This window comes from Xyrauchen texanus, chromosome 28, assembly GCF_025860055.1.
Source record: "Xyrauchen texanus isolate HMW12.3.18 chromosome 28, RBS_HiC_50CHRs, whole genome shotgun sequence".
Classification (NCBI taxonomy): Eukaryota; Metazoa; Chordata; class Actinopteri; order Cypriniformes; family Catostomidae; genus Xyrauchen; species Xyrauchen texanus.
The window spans coordinates 32681821-32702535 of NC_068303.1; the positions used below are offsets into that span (position 1 = coordinate 32681821).

At 37.7% G+C, this 20715-nt stretch overlaps 1 protein-coding gene across 1 annotated transcript; it reads left to right on the forward strand.

The window, feature by feature from the left end:
• Positions 1 to 4153: 4153 nt before the first annotated feature.
• On the forward strand, positions 4154 to 20107 carry nid2b (nidogen 2b (osteonidogen)). The gene is made up of 19 exons (XM_052096286.1): positions 4154 to 4405; positions 5225 to 5488; positions 5995 to 6221; positions 6329 to 6720; positions 6862 to 7107; positions 7184 to 7384; positions 10132 to 10359; positions 10891 to 11037; positions 11209 to 11337; positions 11917 to 12039; positions 13654 to 13890; positions 15214 to 15438; positions 16548 to 16717; positions 17654 to 17783; positions 18097 to 18268; positions 18880 to 19037; positions 19372 to 19495; positions 19718 to 19826; positions 19970 to 20107. The coding sequence occupies exons 2-18, from the start codon at positions 5399 to 5401 to the stop codon at positions 19824 to 19826; spliced, it is 3108 nt and encodes a 1035-aa protein (XP_051952246.1). The 5' UTR covers positions 4154 to 4405; positions 5225 to 5398; the 3' UTR covers positions 19970 to 20107.
• Positions 20108 to 20715: the final 608 nt, after the last annotated feature.

Consider the following 20715-nt stretch of genomic DNA (forward strand, 5'->3'; position numbering starts at 1 on the left):
TAGAAGATCACAATCTTGATATCAGAAAGACTGCATTATGACATCAGATGTGCACCATTATGATGTAAAAATTTACCATTATGACATCAGACAGGCCCAATTATAACTCAAGTTGCAAACATAAGAAAAAAATGATTAGCAATACTTAAATTCTTTGCATAAGTGTAATTCATGTGTTGTGATTCTGTAATTTCATAGTAACACAAAGTAAATTCGATTTTTATTCTCCTGACTTTAGGCACTGTTTTTGGACCTAAACATGGCCAAAAACAATGCAAACCTGCAAACAGCGATATGCAAGCAAAGAAAGGGTGTCATGAACAGCAAAACATAATGAAAACATAGAATTAGTCTGTATGTTTAAAAATAAACTATTGCAAAAATGTAAATGATTTGTGTTTGTGACAAAAATATTTGTAATATATAATCCGATATACATTTCTGCTCACACTTTTGGCACACATTTCTCACTGAAAAGAGTTTTGCAGTCACGAAGGGAAAGGTGGGTCTACCTGCTTCTTAGTAACCATTCTTTGTAAACTTAATAAGACCATTTATTGATATAAACATGAATCTTAATCTGGTGTTCAAATGTTTCTTTTGTTGCTGTTCATTGTTTTAATTATGTTTTACTTACTTTCAATTCTCATTGGCATCGCAAATGGGGGGATGGATGGATGCATTGTGATATAAGCAATCTCTGTCTTTCTATCTGTTCAGAGAGTTTAGTTTAATTTGTTTTCTAGCATGAGTTCTATGATACCAACTAATTCCATCTATTCATCAAAATGCCTTGCTAATGATAATTACAAGTAAATATAATTAAAGAAATGAACAGCAACAAAAGAAACATTTGAATGCCAGATTGAGTTCATATTTATATATGAAGGTACGAATCATCAAGATTCAACACCATTTACTGCATGACCTCAAAAAAAGAAGAAAAAATGTCAGCTTCTTTGAGTAGCTGATGTGAAGGGCATAAAGTAGCCCAAAAAGTCAGTGCACAGACCCAAGTTTTGACAAACGTCCCCAGCTCATTTTCAAGGACAATCAATACATCCAGGGGGTTGAAAGGCAACTTTTCGCTCTTCCTGCTCCAAAGCATTGATGGCATCTGCTCCTATCTGTGCTTGGTCAATAAGCACATAAAGTGGCATAAAGTAATCCATATGACTCCAGTGGTTGAATCCATGTCTTTAGAAGTGGTATGATAGATAGAATATTGAGATCAATATTTAATTTTTTACTATCAATCTTCACTTTCACTTTTATATTTGTATTCTTTTTTTTACTATCAATCTTCACTTTCACTTTTATATTTGTATTCTTTTGTTTTTGGGTATTCATATTCTTTGTGCATTTCATTATTTAAATGTTGATCTGTTTCTCACCCACACTTTTAATTTAGCTTCTGAAGACATGGATTAAACCACTGGAGTCGTATTCATATTGTTATTGCTACCTTTATGTGCTTTTTGTACTTTCAAATATCTGGTCATCATTTACTTGAATTGCGAGGACCGACAGAGCTATTCTTCTAAAAATCTTAGTTTGTGTTCTGCAGAAGAAAGAATGTCAAACATCTGGGATGGCATGAGAGAATTTTCATTTGAAACACACATCTATTCAACCACTGTACCAAATTCATATAAATATGCAGTGGTTGAATAGCTGTGTGTTTCAAATGAAAATTATGAATGTCAGTTCCTCTTGACTTTCTTCAGGGGAACCCAAACAAAGATTTTAATGGATATATGGTGTTTGTTTGTCCATACAATACAATGCAATGCAAGTGAAATTAAAAACTTTCGAGATCCATAAAGGCGGCATCAATGTAATCCATATGACTTGAATGGAAATGTTGGTTTGTGTTCCACAGAAGACAGAAAGTCATATGAGTTTGAGAAGGCATAAGGGGTGAGAAGGCCAAATGACAAAAGAAATAGCATTTTTGGGTGAACTATTAAAATCATTTGATGAAGCTGAACAGTGAATATAAACCAACACTCAGCTATTTTAAGCTGGCTTCCTTTAAGATGAAGGGGTTCAATGAGACATTTGTACATTTGCATTAAAACATGTAGAAAAGAGATTTACTTGTTGGAGTTACCTGATGCCTGCTGAGCTTCTGCCGTGTGTGTGATGCCTGAGCAGCGGTTGAAGATGAACTGTCTCTCTGGTGATAAAAATGCAGGAATTCTTCGCCACTGCCCGACAATTCGAAAGCACAGTATTTTCCCATGAGAAACATATGGTGTTAACGCCACATGCAGAATATAAATTATTGTCATTGACAATGTCAATGCCATCAGTTTGAGGCAAGCTGCAACCACAACTTTATGCTGCACATGATATTGATGTATGTAGGCCTATTTATTCATGTGGTCTCAAACAATAACTTAGATGCAACTGATGAAGCTGAATATAAACCAACACTCAGAAAATGTTAGATGGTTTCAAGATGTTCAATTTGAAGTTTGCATTGAACATTTTAAATTGGTGTAGAAATGCGATTAACTTACTGGAATTACCTGTTGTTTGCTGAGTTTGAGGAGTTGTAGGTGAAGGCCCTGAGCAGCGGTTGAAGATGAAGAGTATTTGCCTGGTGTAAAAATGTGTGGGCTCCTTTGTGTTTGTTCGACTGTGAAAATGTACACATGTAATTAGCCTCATGCAGACAAACGTTTAATATACTGTAGATTTGCAAACACAACGTAAATAAGCAACTTCTTTAAGCAAATAGAAACTTGAATACACAGAAAATGTATAGCATTAACAAAAACAACAGCAAAAACTCCTTTTGAAGTTTTGGCAAAAACATTATGTTGTCCACCACGAGCTCTCCTCATCCAAAATGGCAGCCAGCCCCAAATCTGCTTGCATAAAATTCAGTCACATTCAGCATCACGTGGTTTCCAATGGAATCTTAAAAATAGGCTAGGTTTACTAAACTACAGATTATTGTCGTTTCACTCAAAATAATTAGCAAAGTTTCTTTATTATCATGAGCATAATCTCAATATCTTATGTAACAAATATAGCGTTTAATTAAGGAAAGTTGACAGCATTGCATTTTCAGTAAAATCTGTTTATTTTAATGAGCAATATTTGCTGAAGCAAGGAATCATTGTCAGTGTAGAATTTACTGTAGAATGTATGTATACAGGTTGTTTCACAGGAAATTGTAATTGTCATTTCATAGCTTTTCTGTGATTTCTGAAGGAAACATTTCAGTTCAATTCTATTAGAAAAAACTTGGGATTATTGGGATAATACAAATTTAGAGATGGGTGAAGCACTCAGGTACTATCTTGAACTGTCAGATCCTGCTGGAATTGATGACGGCAGGGAAACTGAGTTTGCCTCAGCCCAGGAAGTGTCCTAAACTGGTGGTAATGGGGTCGAAAACAACATGCCAGCAAGAGAGCTGAGATGGTTTATAAAACTGTGACGAGGCAGGCGAGGAATGAGGATCTATATGAAGCTTTATTCAAATAAACAAGAAAGCTCAGAAATCAAATAAACCAAAAAGCACAGAATACATCAAAACACAGGGAACCTGGCAAAGAGCATAACCAAACATGCAAGAACAGACAAATAAACTGGGGGAAACAAGGGCTTAAATACACAAGGGAACAAACAAGGGAACGAGGAACACCTGGGGAAACAATCAGGGAATGAGAAACCATCAGGGGAAAACCAATCAAAAAATGAAACAAAAAAGAACTACAAAAACCTAACATGAAACAGGAACTAAACAAGAACGTCAACATAAAAGCACAAAAACAAAAGACAACAGGGAATGTGACAAAATCGGAGGCTGTGCTGTGATTGGATGGGTTGCCTGATTGAATGAATCCAGAGATCTACGCTTACGTTTACATTTCTAATGATTCTAAGAAATTTGAGTAAATTAGATAAACTTTTTGAGCATGCAGGTGTTACTTTTTCTGAAAATATATATTAGTAACTGTGAAAAGGAGGAATATTTAAATCAGTTTGTTGAAGCACAAACAATTCTGCTGAAACATGAGTGCATTGAAAAGTGTTTTGCACTCACCTACCAAAACCCTCCCATAGTAATTTTGGTAACTATGTGGTTTGTGGTTAAAGCATCCTTTCATTTCAAATCGACACTTCACATCCCATGAACTTCTTGAGGAAGAACTATATTTACACACTTCAAATCACATCTGCTCACTCACAAAATGAAGCAGTGTTGGATATTTGCTTTACTGTTCATAAATGTTTATTTTATGAATGCGATTCAAAGAGATAGCATTTTCCCTTTTGGATTATCAGAGGGGATTCAGTACTTCAAGAAGGTGATGATAAAGTATCTGAAGCCTTGAAGCTAAAGAAGCCATTACAGTTCTACGACGAGCAATTCAACATCCTCTATGTAAGTCACACAGCATTATTTATCTGCCTTTATAAACAAGAGAAGCTGGAAAATATTAAAGTTGTATAATTTATTTTGCATGTATAACTCATAATTGAAATGTGGAGTTTTAAGCTTAAAATTGAGTTTGATGTATTGTTTTTAAGCAAAACCTTTTGAGAAGACATACAAAGATTTTAAAATATAATTACTTATTTAAAAAAAATATTAGAATATGCAATTGTATTAAAATGAATGACAGGCCGATATACTGTATAGGCCAGGCCAAATAATTGGCAGGTATTTGGTCATTCTGATATAATTTGCATTGGCCCAATTAACAGAGGTGGTCATTCCATCTAGTGTTAGTTCCAAAATCCATTTTAATATATAGTGCACTTTTATAGCTTTCATTTTTTTTTAAGAATTTTAAGTAAATATTATGTAAATGTATTTACAAAAACTTATATAAAATATATGCCTCCATTGGAGTGGTGGTGGCGTAGTGGCTAAAGTACAGGGCTGTTAATCAGAAGGTCCTTGGTTCAAACCCCACAGCCACCACCATTGTGTCCTTGAGCAAGGCACTTAACTCCAGGTTGCTCTGGGGGGATTGTCCCTGTAATAAGGGCTCTGTAAGTTGCTTTGGATAAAAGTGTCTGCCAAATGCATAAATGTAAATGTAAAATTAAATTATATTAGCATTATACCTTGTTCATTAGATACAGTATAAGTATTGACATCAGCCATTCGAAACACATATTGGTCCACCACTAATTAAAATGCTGACTCATGCTATTGCTAAAAGAATCTCTCAGTTACAAACTCTCCATTCCTCAGGTCGCCACAAATGGGTTCTTGTCCCTTCAGCCTCCTCCCGATGAGAGCCAGTATTTGAGAAATGTGTTTCCTCTGAGTTTCCCTGCCATTGCACCTTTTCTGACAGACATTGATTCAGGTGCTGTGTTCTACCGTGTGGAGGAATCACTATATGTACTAAACAGGGCTTCTGAAATGGTGCAGCGTGTTTTTTTCGGATCTGCCTTTAAGACCAGCCACACAGTCATCGCTACATGGGACAAAGTTGCCTGTGGAGAAGAAGGGGTACTACAATTTCTATTTACACAATTTTTTTGTTCTTGGCTATTGATGTGCTATACACAGTAAATTGATTTTCTTCTATATCAATGTTTTGTGTGTATGTGTGTTTTTGTGTGTCTGTGTGTGTGTGTGTGTGTGTGTGTGTGTGTGTGTGTGTGTGAGCGTGTATTTATCACTTTGTGGGGACCAAATGTCCCCATAAGGATAGTAAAACCCGAAATTTTTGACCTTGTGGGGACATTTTGTTGGTCCCCATGAGGAAAACAGCTTATAAATCATACTAAATTATGTTTTTTGAAAATGTAAAAATGCAGAAAGTTTTCTGTGAGGGTTAGGTTTAGGGGTAGGGTTAGGTTTAGGGGATAGAATATAAAGTTTGTACAGTATAAAAACCATTATGTCTATGGAAAGTCCCCATAAAACATGGAAACACAACATGTGTGTGTGTGTGTGTGTGCTTCGAATGATCATAAATTCAGAATTTCTTCCATGTCGTTTTCTAAATGCAGGTAACCAGTTTCCAGGTTGTGTTGGCTGGCAATAATTCAGATACTTATGCCTTGTTCTTGTATCCCGAGTATGGGCATCAGATCCTCAAACCTAGAGCAAATTTGACTAATATGTCAAAAGGAAATGCTAAAATTCAAGCTGGTTTCACTAGAGGTAATACATCTACCACAGAAGAACTGTTCTACGACCTGTTTAGCTCTAATGTGACCACAAAGAACCTCTATAAGTGAGTGCATTATACTTATATTGACACATTCTTACATCCATTTAAATTTTCAGCATTTTTATCTTTCTGTATCTTGACTTCATGCAATGTTAATATGCAACATTTAGCACCGGGAACTCAGGTGTTAACGGACTGTGGATTTTCCACATTGGGACCAGCCGTTTCCCATTCCAGAAGGTAGTTCCTGCTTTGGTCATCAGGTCTAATTCTAGTTTGTCCAGACCCAGAGATGAAGACTTAAACATTACAGTAGAATCAAGCATGCCTGTAGATAAACCTTCTTCTGAGGTCCAGATGGACATCCCAGCATCACCTGGACAACAACTTTCAAAGCCAAACCAAGTGCCTTCACACATTGTTTTGAATAATGTGACCAAAATGTGTGGCTTACACTTGAGACACTGCTCCCTGGATGGTTATTGCACAGACTATCCAACTGGTCCATGCTGTCATTGCCGTTCTGGTTACTATGGTAACGGTAGACAGTGTTTACCCATGGGTGAGAAAGTTAAGAGTTTGTGAGATCAGAATTTGTCATTAAAACTATGATGTTAGTTTCTAATACAGGGTTCATTACTAATTTCTAAGAGCTTGACTAAAGTTTCACTGGAAAAATAAAAGTTGTCTTGTATTTTTACAGGAATTTCTCAACCTCTAAGTGGAGAGCTGGCTGGCCTAGTTTCTGTTGGGGGCACTAAAGTTCAGCTGGACAGTGTAATCCTCCATGGCTTTGCTGTGGTAGGAGAAGGTCGTGTACACATCTCCATCAGTCCTGTCCCAGCTCAGGCCGGTTGGGCTCTGATGGCCGTGAGTCCGCTGGTCTCCATATTTGGCTGGCTGTTTGCACTTGAGCACCAAAATTATACGAATGGCTTCAGCATTACTGGTATGATTTGATGCTTCATTATTACACATCTCAGTGATATTATGTAAGTCTAATGAAGAAAAATGATTTCCTTCAGGTGCTGAGATTTCTCTTCAGGCAGAGCTGGTATTCAACACAGAAGGCCAGCGTGTTACCATTATTCAAGAGGCTCAAGGTCTGGATTCATACAGCCACTTGAATTTCGATATTAAGATCCATGGAGATCTACCCATCATTCCCAGTGGAGCTAAAGTTCATATTCTACCATATAAAGAAACCTATCAATACAACCAAACAGGTAATTATTGTAAATAAATAATTTTATCTTGTGAAGGACATTGGAATATAATGTCTGTGGAACAAGATTTTAGGAGGAATTACATTTTCTAGGGATGGGCGGAACAATCCAAAAGTATAAAAATTTCCAATACTAATGTTTATCAACAATATCGATATTGGAGTGGCGTGGAGGTGTATTGACAGACACGGACCCTAGTAACTAATTTTGGAAATGCAGGCAACAAAATATGTTTACAATAAGTATGTACATATTATGATAAATATATTACAATAATTATACATTATAATCCGTAGAATTAAAGTCAGTTTTTTCCAGGTATTTCCCATTAGGCTCAACTTGTGAATAAAGGAAAATAAATGCCTGGGTAAATGGAAAAATTATTTAGAAAAACATTTAATGCGATTTTGGAGCAATAAATAAATGGAAAGATGACAGGTTTTGCAGTTACATATCTACTCTTTACGTATTTTCATACAATAAAATGTTTTACATCTGTGACATTTTAATAAACACACAAGTGCCCACAAGTGTCTGACTGGCAAGTTTTGAAAAACTTTTTAGATCCTGCTGACTGCAGTAGCACTCATGGGTGATGCTTTTCTTGTTGAGCTTCAATGATTATTAAATTCCACCATACACTACCATTTTGGCAGTGGGCGAGGGAAGTTACTGCTGAAAGTCTGAAGCCAAACTTTCCCTTTTAATCCCTTTTAATCAAGGGATTCAGTATGATTCAGGCAGCTCCATATCCCACAATGCAACTCAATTGTGACATCACAGCACAGATCGCACTTAACCTACCCCAGCCCCCAACACAACTTTAGTGTATGATTAAAGGGAAAGCTGTTTACATCTGTAAGTCATGTTAGGTCAATTAAGCAGATTAGAAGCATTATATTGAGATTTAACAGCATAATACTTGTAGCTACCTTAAACTGACTGTTTGTCATAGCCTATGTGTTTATTGTAATGTGACTATTTACATTGTTGTAAAACGTGATTAATCCTTTTTAACAATTAATTCTAATAAGTCAAGACAAGTTCCCCGTCTGTCACTCACACGACATTTTGTCGAAAGAAGCGATACTAGGGAACTTTCTTGAAGGCCTCGGTTACCTCTGAACTTGAGAAAAAGCAAATGAGAATTTGGCAGACAGAATTTGCAAGTCCCTCCCCTGGACATACGGTATAAAAGGAGGGAATCGTGCATCTGTTCATTCAAATTTCTTCTTCAGAGCCGAGCGGTTGTGCGATCAGCGAGCTGAGATAACTACTGTTCCAGTCACCTCTGTAGAGCGTCCAAAACCTTATTCTCGGCACCTTAGTGCAAAATCTGAATGAACGATTCCCTCCTTTTATACCCGTATGTCTGGGGGAGGGACATGCAAATTCAGTCTGCCAAATTCTCATTGGCCTTTTCTCAAGTTCAGAGGTAACCGAGGCCTTCAAGAATGTCCCCTAGTGTCGCTTCATTCAACACAACGTCTCGTTCCCTCCATCAGGGAATGGAGGTTACAACAGTAACCTAGACAATATATACATAAGCATCTGGAATTACAACTAAACTTTACTTGAATCTGTGATTGCACCAATCTTATAAAATGTTGTCTTCTCAGATGCAAAAATCACTAAATAATTCCACAAAATGACATCAGCATCTGTGATCAAGGGCTTAAGGCCCAGGTATACTTCATTTTTGCACGTTCCGGATCGCCTCGCGCCTGGTAGACCGACGCACTCAGAAGAGGACCACGTGCTGCCAAGATTTTCATGACTCTCGCACGCGGTCCTCATGCTCTGCGTGTCATCTGTGCATGCACTGGCCATTGACTGTACCTAAAGAGTGTCACAAAGCAGTTGTAGAATGGATGTTTCGAACACGTACCTATTCGTTCGCTGTCAGAAAAGTATACTCAGAAAGGTGACATTATCCTGTGCTGATGACCCAATTTGCGTCACATATACTGTGCACGGAGGGATCTGCAGCGTGCACACCCGAAGTATAATTTGGCCTTTCGGGTGTTCCAGTTAAACCCATTACATGGGTACCACCAGTAGTGGGCACTTGTGTAACACAAGCAATGATGTACATCCGAATCCAAGAGATGGAGGGAAGTTAGAGAGGGAAGGGCATAAACATTTGAAGTGGAATGCAGCCCGAGAAAGAGGAAACAGCCCTGCTGCTCTGAATTTGATCAGCTCCGATTTTGATGTCAAAATTACTATGCATTACTACAGCGTAAAAAACAAAACAGAATTAAATGTCACATTTAATTAAATGCAAGATTTTAAATGAAACCCCCCAATGATGTGCAAATTAGCTTTCCAGGGGGTGCCCTGTTGCAATCAGGGGGCCTGAGACACCCCGTAATTCACACCATAACAAGCATTCACATATAACGCTTGTGCCGCTCAATCAGTGTAATATCTCACTGGTTTAACAGATAAAAAATATCTTTTGCTGTTGTTTATTGTGTTTTTGTTTAAGTATGGCTTAATTTTATGGCATTAAGTTTCGTATTTTATTTCTGACTTCAATGCATGTCGTAATAACAAAAGCCCAGATAAGATGAATGAGCTTTCCAGGTACAATTGAAGGCAGCAAAAATCACACTGGTAATTACGATTTGTGGTGGCGTTCATGTAAATACGATCATTCTGACACAATTGTGACCATTAGTGCATCAGTGAAAATCAATATGTTCTGTGGGCATTATGGGTAATGTAGTTTATGTCTGACTCAGCTGTTACATCATCTTCACTACGAGAGTATATGGTGGTATCAGAAAATGGTGGATCTGAGACATTATCCTACCTGCTACATCAAAATGTGAGTTTCCGTAGCTGTGAGCACAGCCCATGGACTATGCCGGACTTTCAGCAGATGAATGTGGAGCATTCGATGGTCATGTACACAGAAGAAGGAAACACCCTTAGATATGCCATAATCAACACAGTGGGTCCTTTAGGAGGTAAGAACATGTTGATAACCAAACCCTTCTACATTTGATTTTGGTTCATTATTATTCCTATTTTTATGTACTTTACACTGCACACCCTTCTAAATAACTGGTTTGGCAATTTCAACTAAACTCATTACTAATAAGATATATAAAATCAAGCAGCCGTCTTCTTAGACATACATTTTAAGTAAAATGGGGTGCACCAAAGAGCTCATTAACTTTCAATGTAGAAAGTAAAGATCTGCAGAAAGCCCAGACCTGAACCTTCAGTATATAAACATCTATGGGCTGAATTTTAAAGGCAACTGTGAGCCAGACACCATCACCAAACATCCATGCCTAACCACACTGATGCTCTTATGTCATAATGGGAGCAGTTCCTTGAAGCCATGTTCCAACATCAAGTGGAAAGCTGAACCATAAGAGTGGAGGCTGTTATAGTTGAAAAGGGAGGACCAACTCTATATCAATTCCGATGGTTAAGAAAGTATTTTCTCCTCTTGTTGAAGACTGTAGTTTATCCTAACTGTATGTTATCAGGTGAGCTCCCTGAGCTTGTGGAATTGAACCCCTGTTCATCTGGGAAGCACCACTGTGACCCAATGGCCCTCTGTCTACCTGGCGAGGGCACCCAGTACCACTGTCAGTGTGCCATGGGCTTCCAAGGAGATGGACGCAACTGTTATGGTAAAAAAAGCCTTTGTTTATCTGTTCAATTTGACATCAAGCCAACAGCTTTCCATGATTGTTCTTTTAAGAGTTCCCTCTGAGACTCTGTGTTCTTCTGAAGCCTTTAATAAATTATTGCCTTAGTTAAAGAGCAGAATGGCTCTCTTGTGCTTTGAATCTTTGATCCAGATGTAGATGAGTGTGTAGAAGGGCTCAGTTCCTGTGGTCCTCATTCCAAGTGTGTCAACATGCCAGGTGGCCATCACTGCCACTGTGAACCAGGCTATGAGTTTGACCTTGATTGGCATGAGTGCGTGGGTAAGTGCGGGTTATATTGTAATAGTTGACATTAAATACTTTTGGAAAGTTGACATGTCCTATGGTCTAACTCCATCTAAAATCTTTTAAAAAGCATTTGCTACTCACTTTCTAAAATGACTATGCATACAGCTTTCATGACCTCATATTAATTCAGAGACTACATTAAATATTTTTACTTTTATTGGTCACACCATACATTTCTGGTAAATTGTTCATAAAACCAGTCTTTTTATCTTTTTTGGGATTTTTTTGGAATGGTAACATGACCTAGACCAGACTTGAACTGGGCACTCCCACACAAGAACCACTGTTTATTATTTCAAATTACCCACACTGACCACAAGTCCACAGCTCTGAAATCCCCATAAGACCATTCTTACATAAATTGTTGACCTTAATCAAAATCAACATTTTCTCTAAAATGGTTTTCTGAATGATTTACAGAGAAATGTATTCTGCTTGTGTTTCATGAATGAGGCCCATTGATACTCTTGAATCACAAGTATAATTTATATGACCACACGAGTGGTCAACAGTTTGAGTGTCTTATTTTTAGAGGAGTCTCTTCTTTTGCAGATATTGATGAGTGTTTGTTGCAGCTCTGTCATCCATTTGCTTCCTGTTTCAACACCCAGGGCTCGTTTCACTGCCAGTGCTGGCCTGGAAATAAGGGCGACGGCTTCCACTGCCAACCACCACGTAAACCACAACATTTATCAAGAAACACACAACCCTTCCTCCCTGTCAACTTAAAATAGTAATAATCAGTAACAGTCTGTTTCTCACAAAAGTGCAAGATTAAAATCTTTACCAACAGTTTACTATACTGTTCGTTATAAGCCAATCAAAGTCATATGAGTTATTTGATCTTTTAGTAGACCACATTTGTTTTTCAAAGTGACAATACAGTGATGGAAGGCACAGAACTTGCAGAACAATGTAAATAAGAGATATCAGTAGCTTTCCAACTCATGGGTGCCCTTTTCTTGGAACAAAGTTGAAGCCTTGACCTAGGCATAGTGTCCGCTGATGCTGTCCGCTATGCTTAACAACCACACTATGCTTAGTGACATGTTCCTGGATCAGCATCCATTGTACCTTGGACAAAAATACAATCAACCAATTCCTACCCTAAGGTTTTAGGGTTTAGGTTGAGGTTAGGGGTAGGATTGGTAACAACAGTCCAACCAACCAATCCCTGCCATTGTTATAAACAAATGATTTTAGAGTTAGGGTTAGAGTAGGGCTAGGTATAAGGCCAGACAACATCAAATATTTTCTTCTTGTGGCATCATCTACAGTGGTGACCAAAAATATTGGCACCCTTGGTAAATATGAGCAAAAAAGGCTGTTAAAAATATTTGCTGAAAAAAGGCTGAAAAAGAATGTGAGTCTATATTGTCTCCATGCACAGTGAGGAGGATGGTTCAAGTGGCCAAAGAATGTCCAATGATCACAACTGGAGAATTGCAGAAATCCCTTACATCCCCACAAGTTTTTTTCGAGGGTTTCAAGAAAAAAATAGCCTCTGCTCTCATCCAACACCAAACTCAAACATCTTCAGTTTGCCAGACACTACTGGAACTTCAAATGTGACGGGTTCTATGTCAGATGAAACAAAAAAATAGCTTTTTGGCAGCAAACACCAGAGATGAGTTTTGCACACACAGAGATGAAGAAGTACCCAATGCCCAAGGTTAAATGTGGTGCTGGATCTTTAATGTTGTGGGGCTGTTTTTCTGCCAGAGGTCCTGGACATACATGGCATCACAGACTCAATCAAATAACAACAGATAAAAAATATAAACCTGGCCGCCTCTGCCAGAAGGCTTACAATGGGCCCTGGTTGGTTTGGAAAAAAAACATCAACACAAAAATAGTTCACTGACCACAAAATCAGGGTTTTGCCATGGCCATCCCAGTCCCCTGACCTGAACCCCATTGAAAATTTGTGGGATGAACTGAAGAGGAGAGTCCACCAACACGGACCTCTGAATTTGAAGGATCTGGAGAGATTCTGTATAGAGGAATGGTCTCAGACCCCTTGCCAGTTGTTCTCCAACCTCATTACGCATTATAAGAGAAAGCTCAGAGCTGTAATCTTGGCAAAGTGAGGTTGCAAAAAGTGTTGGGTGACAATAATTATGGCCAATGCGTTTTGGAGAAAACTATTTATTTTATAGTTAGATATTTCACCTGTTTCAATTGTTTTACTTCAATTAAATGTTAGATTTTTGTGATTTTTAAAAGAACATTTTTGTTTTAAGGAAAGATCAAAAGGACAAACAATGTTCCTCTGTTTTTCCCCATTAGAAAAGCCCAAGCCCCCATTAACTGCATGTCAACAGCACAGAGACAGCCTGCAAGAGAGTCTAAACAGCTACCGAGGCCTAGAGGCCTTCATTCCTCAGTGTGATGAGGAGGGGCAGTACAAACTCCTGCAGTGCTTGGGCACCACTGGTCACTGCTGGTGTGTGGACAGTAGAGGGCAGGAGAGAGTTGGCACAAGGACCCTGCCTGGCACAGTGAACGCTAACTGTGATCAACCAGGTATGGATTTATTGGATTTTGTTCTGTTTGCAGTCTAAAAAGGCCACAAGGACCTTTTAATAGCTCAAAAACATCGCCTTAATGCACCTTGTGGATGTAGCCTTCCATGACATGCTGAGGACCTTTTAAGCAACTTAAGCATGATGATTAATCCAGATGCAAGGAAAGAAAATAAAAAAGTAAATTTCTCTGTTGTTTTCAAGTTTTCACTGAATTATTGTTAGGTGTGATGCATTAATACAGATTTGATATTGCCGAGTTTTGACTGAGAAGCAGATCTGTACTTTAAACAAATAAACAAATAATATATTATAATATAATAAAAATACTGCTGATAATTCCCCTAAATGGGCTAAGTAAAAAAGTACTTATATTTTTGCTTATTTTGAGCATATTTTTCCAGACCAGGTCCCTTGTTTCTCTTGTGAGTTCTGGCAACACTGAAACTGCTATATCACCCACCCTTAGGACATAGAACGGTAATTTTACAACGTAAGTTATTAACCATTCTTTTATTTCATTCTAACCAATTACCAGTTGGAACGGAGGTTTCGGAATGCCGGAACTGGAATGAAAAAATACAGTGTCTGCTCAGAACGAACCATAATGAAAAACATTTAGTTTGTCCTCCCTACTTTTTAAAATAATCTTCATTGAAAGCTTCATTTTTGCTTTTCCGGACAAAAACATAAAATAATATCTATATTTCCTGTTCTTTTTTGTTGTCCCTTCAGCTATCATAGAAACACAAACAAACATAAAGGTGGACATAATTAATGTTTTTAATGTATTCAACATAAATAATATAATTTTTTGATTATTTTACATAGGTAATGTGCACTGAAAAGAAATGAACTCAACTGAGAATAAGTAAATGTAATCTGATTACAATAAATCAAACTGTAATGTATTACACATTTTTTTTATTTAAAAGTCATTAGATTACAGTAACTAAATACTTTATGATCAGATTACACCCTAACACTGGATTTACATAGCATAAGATTTGCACCATACTGCCAGATGTTGCTCTGTTTTCTTTCACAAGCTTTGTCACATTTGTGGCATTCAGAACTGTAAGCACACATTTCCTGTTCTTCCCTGTTGTATTGTATTGTATCAGAATGTGCTGTGGGAGTGGCTTGCAGTTCTGACTATATTTTTCATAAGTATCCCTCAAGGGACAGTCTAACTGTAATTAGAGGTCCCAGAGTCATTCACTGAGGCAAGATATATGGATGCTGTCATCGCTCAGTGATCTAAAAAAATCAGAAAAGGTCCTGAAATTCAGAAAATGACCCAAGTACTTTGTCTCTTACTCAGCTGCTCTTGTTCCCCGTGCGGAGACTGTGTGTGAGCGCTGGAGACTTTCACTCATGAGTCACTATAATGGTCAGCCATCCTCTCAGGACTACATGCCTCAGTGTGACGCTCATGGGAATTTCCTGCCTGTGCAGTGTTACGGCAACAGCAGTTTCTGCTGGTGTGTCGACCTCCAGGGCGTGGAAATGATTGGAACACGCTCCTATGATGATGTAAAGCCCTCCTGTAAGTAGTGAAGTTATTTTAAAAGGACTGATTCCATTGAAAAGAACTACAAATTAATTCTGTGGAACGTTTTAGGAACTGATAGGTCGTTTGACATTTGGGGCCCTATTTTAACACCATTACGTCTTAAACATAGTTTTCATATGCACAAAGACAATGTGCATGGCCATGTACTTTTGGATTTTTACATGACGATTAGTCATATTGATCAGCTGACACAAATCATTGCTAGTATTTAAAGTATATATATACTTTATAGCTCTTTGATATCATTTCCTGGTGGAATCCCCAAACTGCAAATACAGATACTAAGTTTAAACTTTCCGCAGAGTATAGAATGTTTCCCATAGCACAATTACCTATTTCTCTGGAAAATGGCAAATTGCAATTTGCACCACTTCAAGAACATACAATAAAACCACAGTTTGCTTGCATATGCCCAAAGATGGTGAAAGCACTCCGACCCACAGCCAATTGGGCTTTGTGCTGGTACAAAAATTGCAGTTAGAATAAGTGCTTTCAAGAAAATTTGATAAGAAGCGGTGAACAGTCATTGCAGCGCTTTGTGCTGTCACAAAAATAGAAAGTGTAATATGTTAGCCTAAACTTGCATACTCTCTCTTTGTCTAACATTGAAATTGCCTTGTTTGCAGATAAGCCTGTTTCACTGCAGCTTGTTATGGTAGTTGTCTCTCTCAAACCCTCCTCCTCCCCATCTCCACAGGTCTAAAAGTGCTGCAGCAGCATGTCCTACCTGCTTGATAAACCATGTGTTATGTTTAATTGTGCAGCAACTGTGTGTTTAACTGTGTGTTCTAGCAGTATCAAGTCTTTATACTATACTGCAGCAGCAGCAACAAAATAAGACCTAGAATTAATAGTATTTGGCTGGTCATGTGATCCCACTATGGCAACACCCATGAAGGTGAAACACATGTACAGTAAAAGAAAAATGCTTTTTCAGTACACAGATATGAATCATTATAACTTTTTTAAATTTTACAAAAAGTTTCTTAGTGTACCTACTTAAAATCCATAATAAAGCTGACTTTATTAAATAGACTGCAGCTAGGCATGACATAATGTCTCACTTTTCTTTAACCTTTCAGGTATTTCCGGTAATGCTCCCCTATTGGACAAAGCACTGATGCATCCTGTCGTAAGCTCCTACCCGTCAGGGCCCGCTATAGTTTATGCTCAAGCGTCACAGATTGGAGTCATTCCTCTTGATGAAACAGAACCAGTTCAAGAAAAGTCCACTGTGTTATTGGCCTTAAAGGTACAGCCTCATGTTCAGATACAAACAACCTATTGAAGTGTTGTTTTGATAAATCTAAGGTTTGAAAAAAAAACTCACTATATCACAAAAAAAAAAAAAGAAAAACTTTATGGGCTAAAATTCATTAGAGCGCCACCTACATTTCAGATCTGTATATTGATGGAATGTGATAGAGAAAAAAAAATTCTAGTGCTTTCTGCCACCTAGTGAACAGAACCAGAATTACTTGTTTACAGTTAGGACAACAAAATAAAGTTTATTTTATTTTTTATTTTCAAAACAAATATTGTAAAAATATACAATATTATTTATGAATGTATATTTTCTATTATTTGAATGGTTCTCTAAAAAACTAGACCAATTTTTTGCAATTAGTCCACTGCAAGCATTTGCACATTTCACGAAGTGAAAGTGTGAGCGCGAGTTGATCGTCTGTGTTACCGGGTCTTTGAGTAACATATAATGTGCGAGTAAGTGCAGCCAATGGAGATTCTGGTGACCCCCTATGGAGTCGGTGCCCTACACAGTCTGCGTAATATGCGTATAGGGAGCGGCAGTACTGATTACCAGCTAACGGAAACCCTGCTGCTGTCTCCAAGGTTCTGTCACAGTGCCTCTGTTTGATGCTGAAAGTTGGAGACATTGCTGGAACAGTAACCTATTTAATCCCGGTTACAATTGTGAGTTGTCAATTGTAAATGACAGTGTAGACTTTTTTGCATGTCTGTCAAAACTAATTTTAATTTAGTTGTGCTGTGTTCATTCTGATGTTCATCTCTGTTGGTGGGGTAGGTTTTGTGTGGATGACTGAAAAATACATCTGGATGAAGCATGTTTTGTCCACTCATGTTTATAAAGATATTTACCAAAAAAATTATGCGATTAATCACGATGAAATATTTTAATCCTTGACAGCCCTAATGATTATAATTGCAGGACTCCATTGTGATTGGAATTGACTACGACTGTCAGGAGAACATGATATATTGGACAGATTTTGGAAGGCATACCATTAACAGAGTTGTGTTTGAGTTTGGGTCTAAGCCAGAAGCTATTATTCAGCAAGGTAATGGTAACACTGTCATTCAAATAAATTATTTTAAAATCTGCTTCACAATATCTTTCCATCTATCTGTTCATCCATTCATCCATCCATCCATTAGGGTTCAAAAATCCTGAGAATATGGGATTCTTTTTTTTCATCATTTAAATCTAGAATTAAACATACAATATATATACATTATATACTGTATTTACTTAAAAATGTAAGATGATTTAAATATAATCATCTACACATCCATCTATGTGGAATCATGATCAATGTGTCATAACATGTTTGTTCACTTTAGTTTCCATAACCATGTAATCTGTAATTCCAGACTTGGGTCAGCCAGAGGGAATTGCAGTGGACGCTGTGCACAGGAAGCTCTTTTGGGTAGACAGTGGGAAAGACAAAATTGAGACATCTGGCCTAGATGGCAGGAACAGAAAAGTGCTGCTTGACTCTGATTTAGTCAATCCCAGAGCCATCATAGTTGACGCTAAGAGTGGGTGAGTGAAATCAAAATCCTTTACTTGCTGCATGTATTCTGTCAAACAGAGGCACTGATTCATCAATAATAATCTGCATTTCAAATCAAGTCATCTTTAAACTAGTGGTGACTGACAAGGGTTTTTCAATGGTGGATGCCAATACCGATATCTAGAGAGCAGGATGGCCTGCTTTCTAGATGGATATAAATGCTGATAAACATAATACAATTTAACAACAGCAAATCATATGAATGTTTCCTCAAAATAGAAAATAGAAATAGAAAACTCAAAAATGAATAGGCAATTTATAAATTGAAAAGGGTTGACTATCCATTGACAAATCTATTGGTAGATTTTAAAACTAACCCAAGTGAAAGTTGACACTCTTGTTAATTGTCAAAACGAACACGGTTATTGGCTGATGCCGATAATCCTGAAAAATTGGCCAAATATTGGCTGATTAATCAGCCTGGCTAATATATCAGTCTATCATGACTTAAAACACATATAATTAAGTGAAGCCATTGACATCTTGATTATTTATTACTGCATATGTGCAATAAACTTACATAGTTCAGTAGATTTGTTCGAAATTGACTTTATCTCATGTTTATCTGCATGCTCTACAGAACCCTGTTCTGGACCGACTGGAACCGAGATGCTCCTAAAATAGAGAGCTCATCACTGGAGGGACACAGAAGGAAAGTACTGGTGCAAGAGGGTCTCGGGTTGCCAAATGCCTTGACTTTGGACCCAGCCACAAATCACCTATGCTGGGCAGACGCAGGTAAAAAGACACTTTCTGTCCAATGACATGTTGAGATTTTTCTAAAGGAAATAGTATTTCAAAATTTTGTTTATATTATCGTAATTTCTTTGCATAGAGAATACATTGAAGACATATTAAGTACATTTACAGGGGTGTCAAACTCAGTTCCTGGAGTTTAGTTCCAGCCCTGCTCCAAAATGCCTCCTTGTAATCTTCAAGTAATCCTGAAGACCTTGATTAGCTGCTTCAGGTGTGTTTAATTAGGGTTGGAGCTAAACTCTGCTGGGCTGTGGGCCTCCAGGAACCGAGTTTGACACCCCTGACTTAAGATAAAAGTCAACTGAATCAACAGGCACAAAGAAACTGGAGTGTATATCTCCTAATGGCACTGGGAGGCATGTGTTCAAGGATGGTTTGTACTACCCATTCAGCCTGGCTATCTACAACAGACACTTTTTCTACACTGACTGGGAGAGGTGAGTTTCTGTGGCACACTGAAATCAACGTGGCTACTGGCAAATCTGTATTATAAGCATGGCATATTGTTCATTGCATTCTTAACCTTGCTAGTTCAATCAAGGGTTGGACAATGACTTGCAGTCTTCCACTTGGTCTCACTGCTGTGCTTAAGAAACTGCTGCATGAGGCTCAGTCACTGAATCATTGTTTCCATGTTCATGATGAGATTTTCCTTGCAGAGATGGCATACTGGTGTTAGATCAAAGCACTGGGACAAACACAGCTTATCTCCCTATTCAGCGGTCACACTTGTATGGGATTACAGTCATCCAATCACAGTGTCTATAAGTAAGTATCCAAGTGGGAATTAAGCATATGTTTTATTATTATTTGTTATTTTGCAAGATAAGTTTTGTAGATTATCAGTGCATGATTTCCAATCATACTACCAGTTTCTCTTATGACTCTGGCACTGTTCTCCTTTTTTATAGAGACCTATGGACGTGTCACTTAAATTTTGTTTGTAACCAAAATGTTAAATAAGAAAATAAAGTAACTAAACAAACCAAATGATTTGCAAAATGCCATTACAAACTGCATAAAATGGATCATTCACCCAAAAATGAAAATTGATTCATTTGATCATTTTTATTTTCTGGAGGCTCCAACTAATCTGTGGAGGGAATAGTCACAGTGTGCAAAAGCATGAATGGTTAAGAGCAGTGTGAGTGTGTGTGTGTGTGTGTATTTGTTTGCTTGTCACTGATAAACCAGGTGAAGACTTCAGACTTTGTAATAGTATGTTGATTAAAAGCTTATCGTGCTTATTGCACAACATTAGAGCAATTTGCCCCATAACCATAAAATTCCCACTGTCTAAAATAATGTTGACACATAATGGTTCATTTTAATCTGACCCTCAGTAGGGCCAAAAATACAAAGGTTTTAAGAGTAGAGGAATACTTTGAAACCTCAAAGAATCTTTTCCAATGGGCGAGCTCCCACAACTTTGCACATTAACTTTTTGCCCTTGTGTTCAAATACTTTCTTATGCAATCTTCCATATTGTTCGGCTATTGGCCAGCATTGAGCCTAATTTCAATTTCCACATTTTCTCGTCCATGGGAAGGAGAAGAATAATATTTGACCACTAGTATGGGGTTTCTGTAAACCCACGGTTTTATATTTCTAAACAAACAGCATGGGTTACCCACAGGCACAAAAACCACCAACAGAT

Bases quoted from the DNA above. Each gene is read 5' to 3' on its own strand.
- nid2b (XM_052096286.1), top strand. From the start codon at position 5,399: ATGGTGCAGCGTGTTTTTTTCGGATCTGCCTTTAAGACCAGCCACACA. The intron at 13,891-15,213 runs GTATGGATTTAT...TCTCTTACTCAG, and splicing joins CGCTAACTGTGATCAACCAG to CTGCTCTTGTTCCCCGTGCG. The intron at 15,439-16,547 runs GTAAGTAGTGAA...TTAACCTTTCAG, and splicing joins TGATGATGTAAAGCCCTCCT to GTATTTCCGGTAATGCTCCC.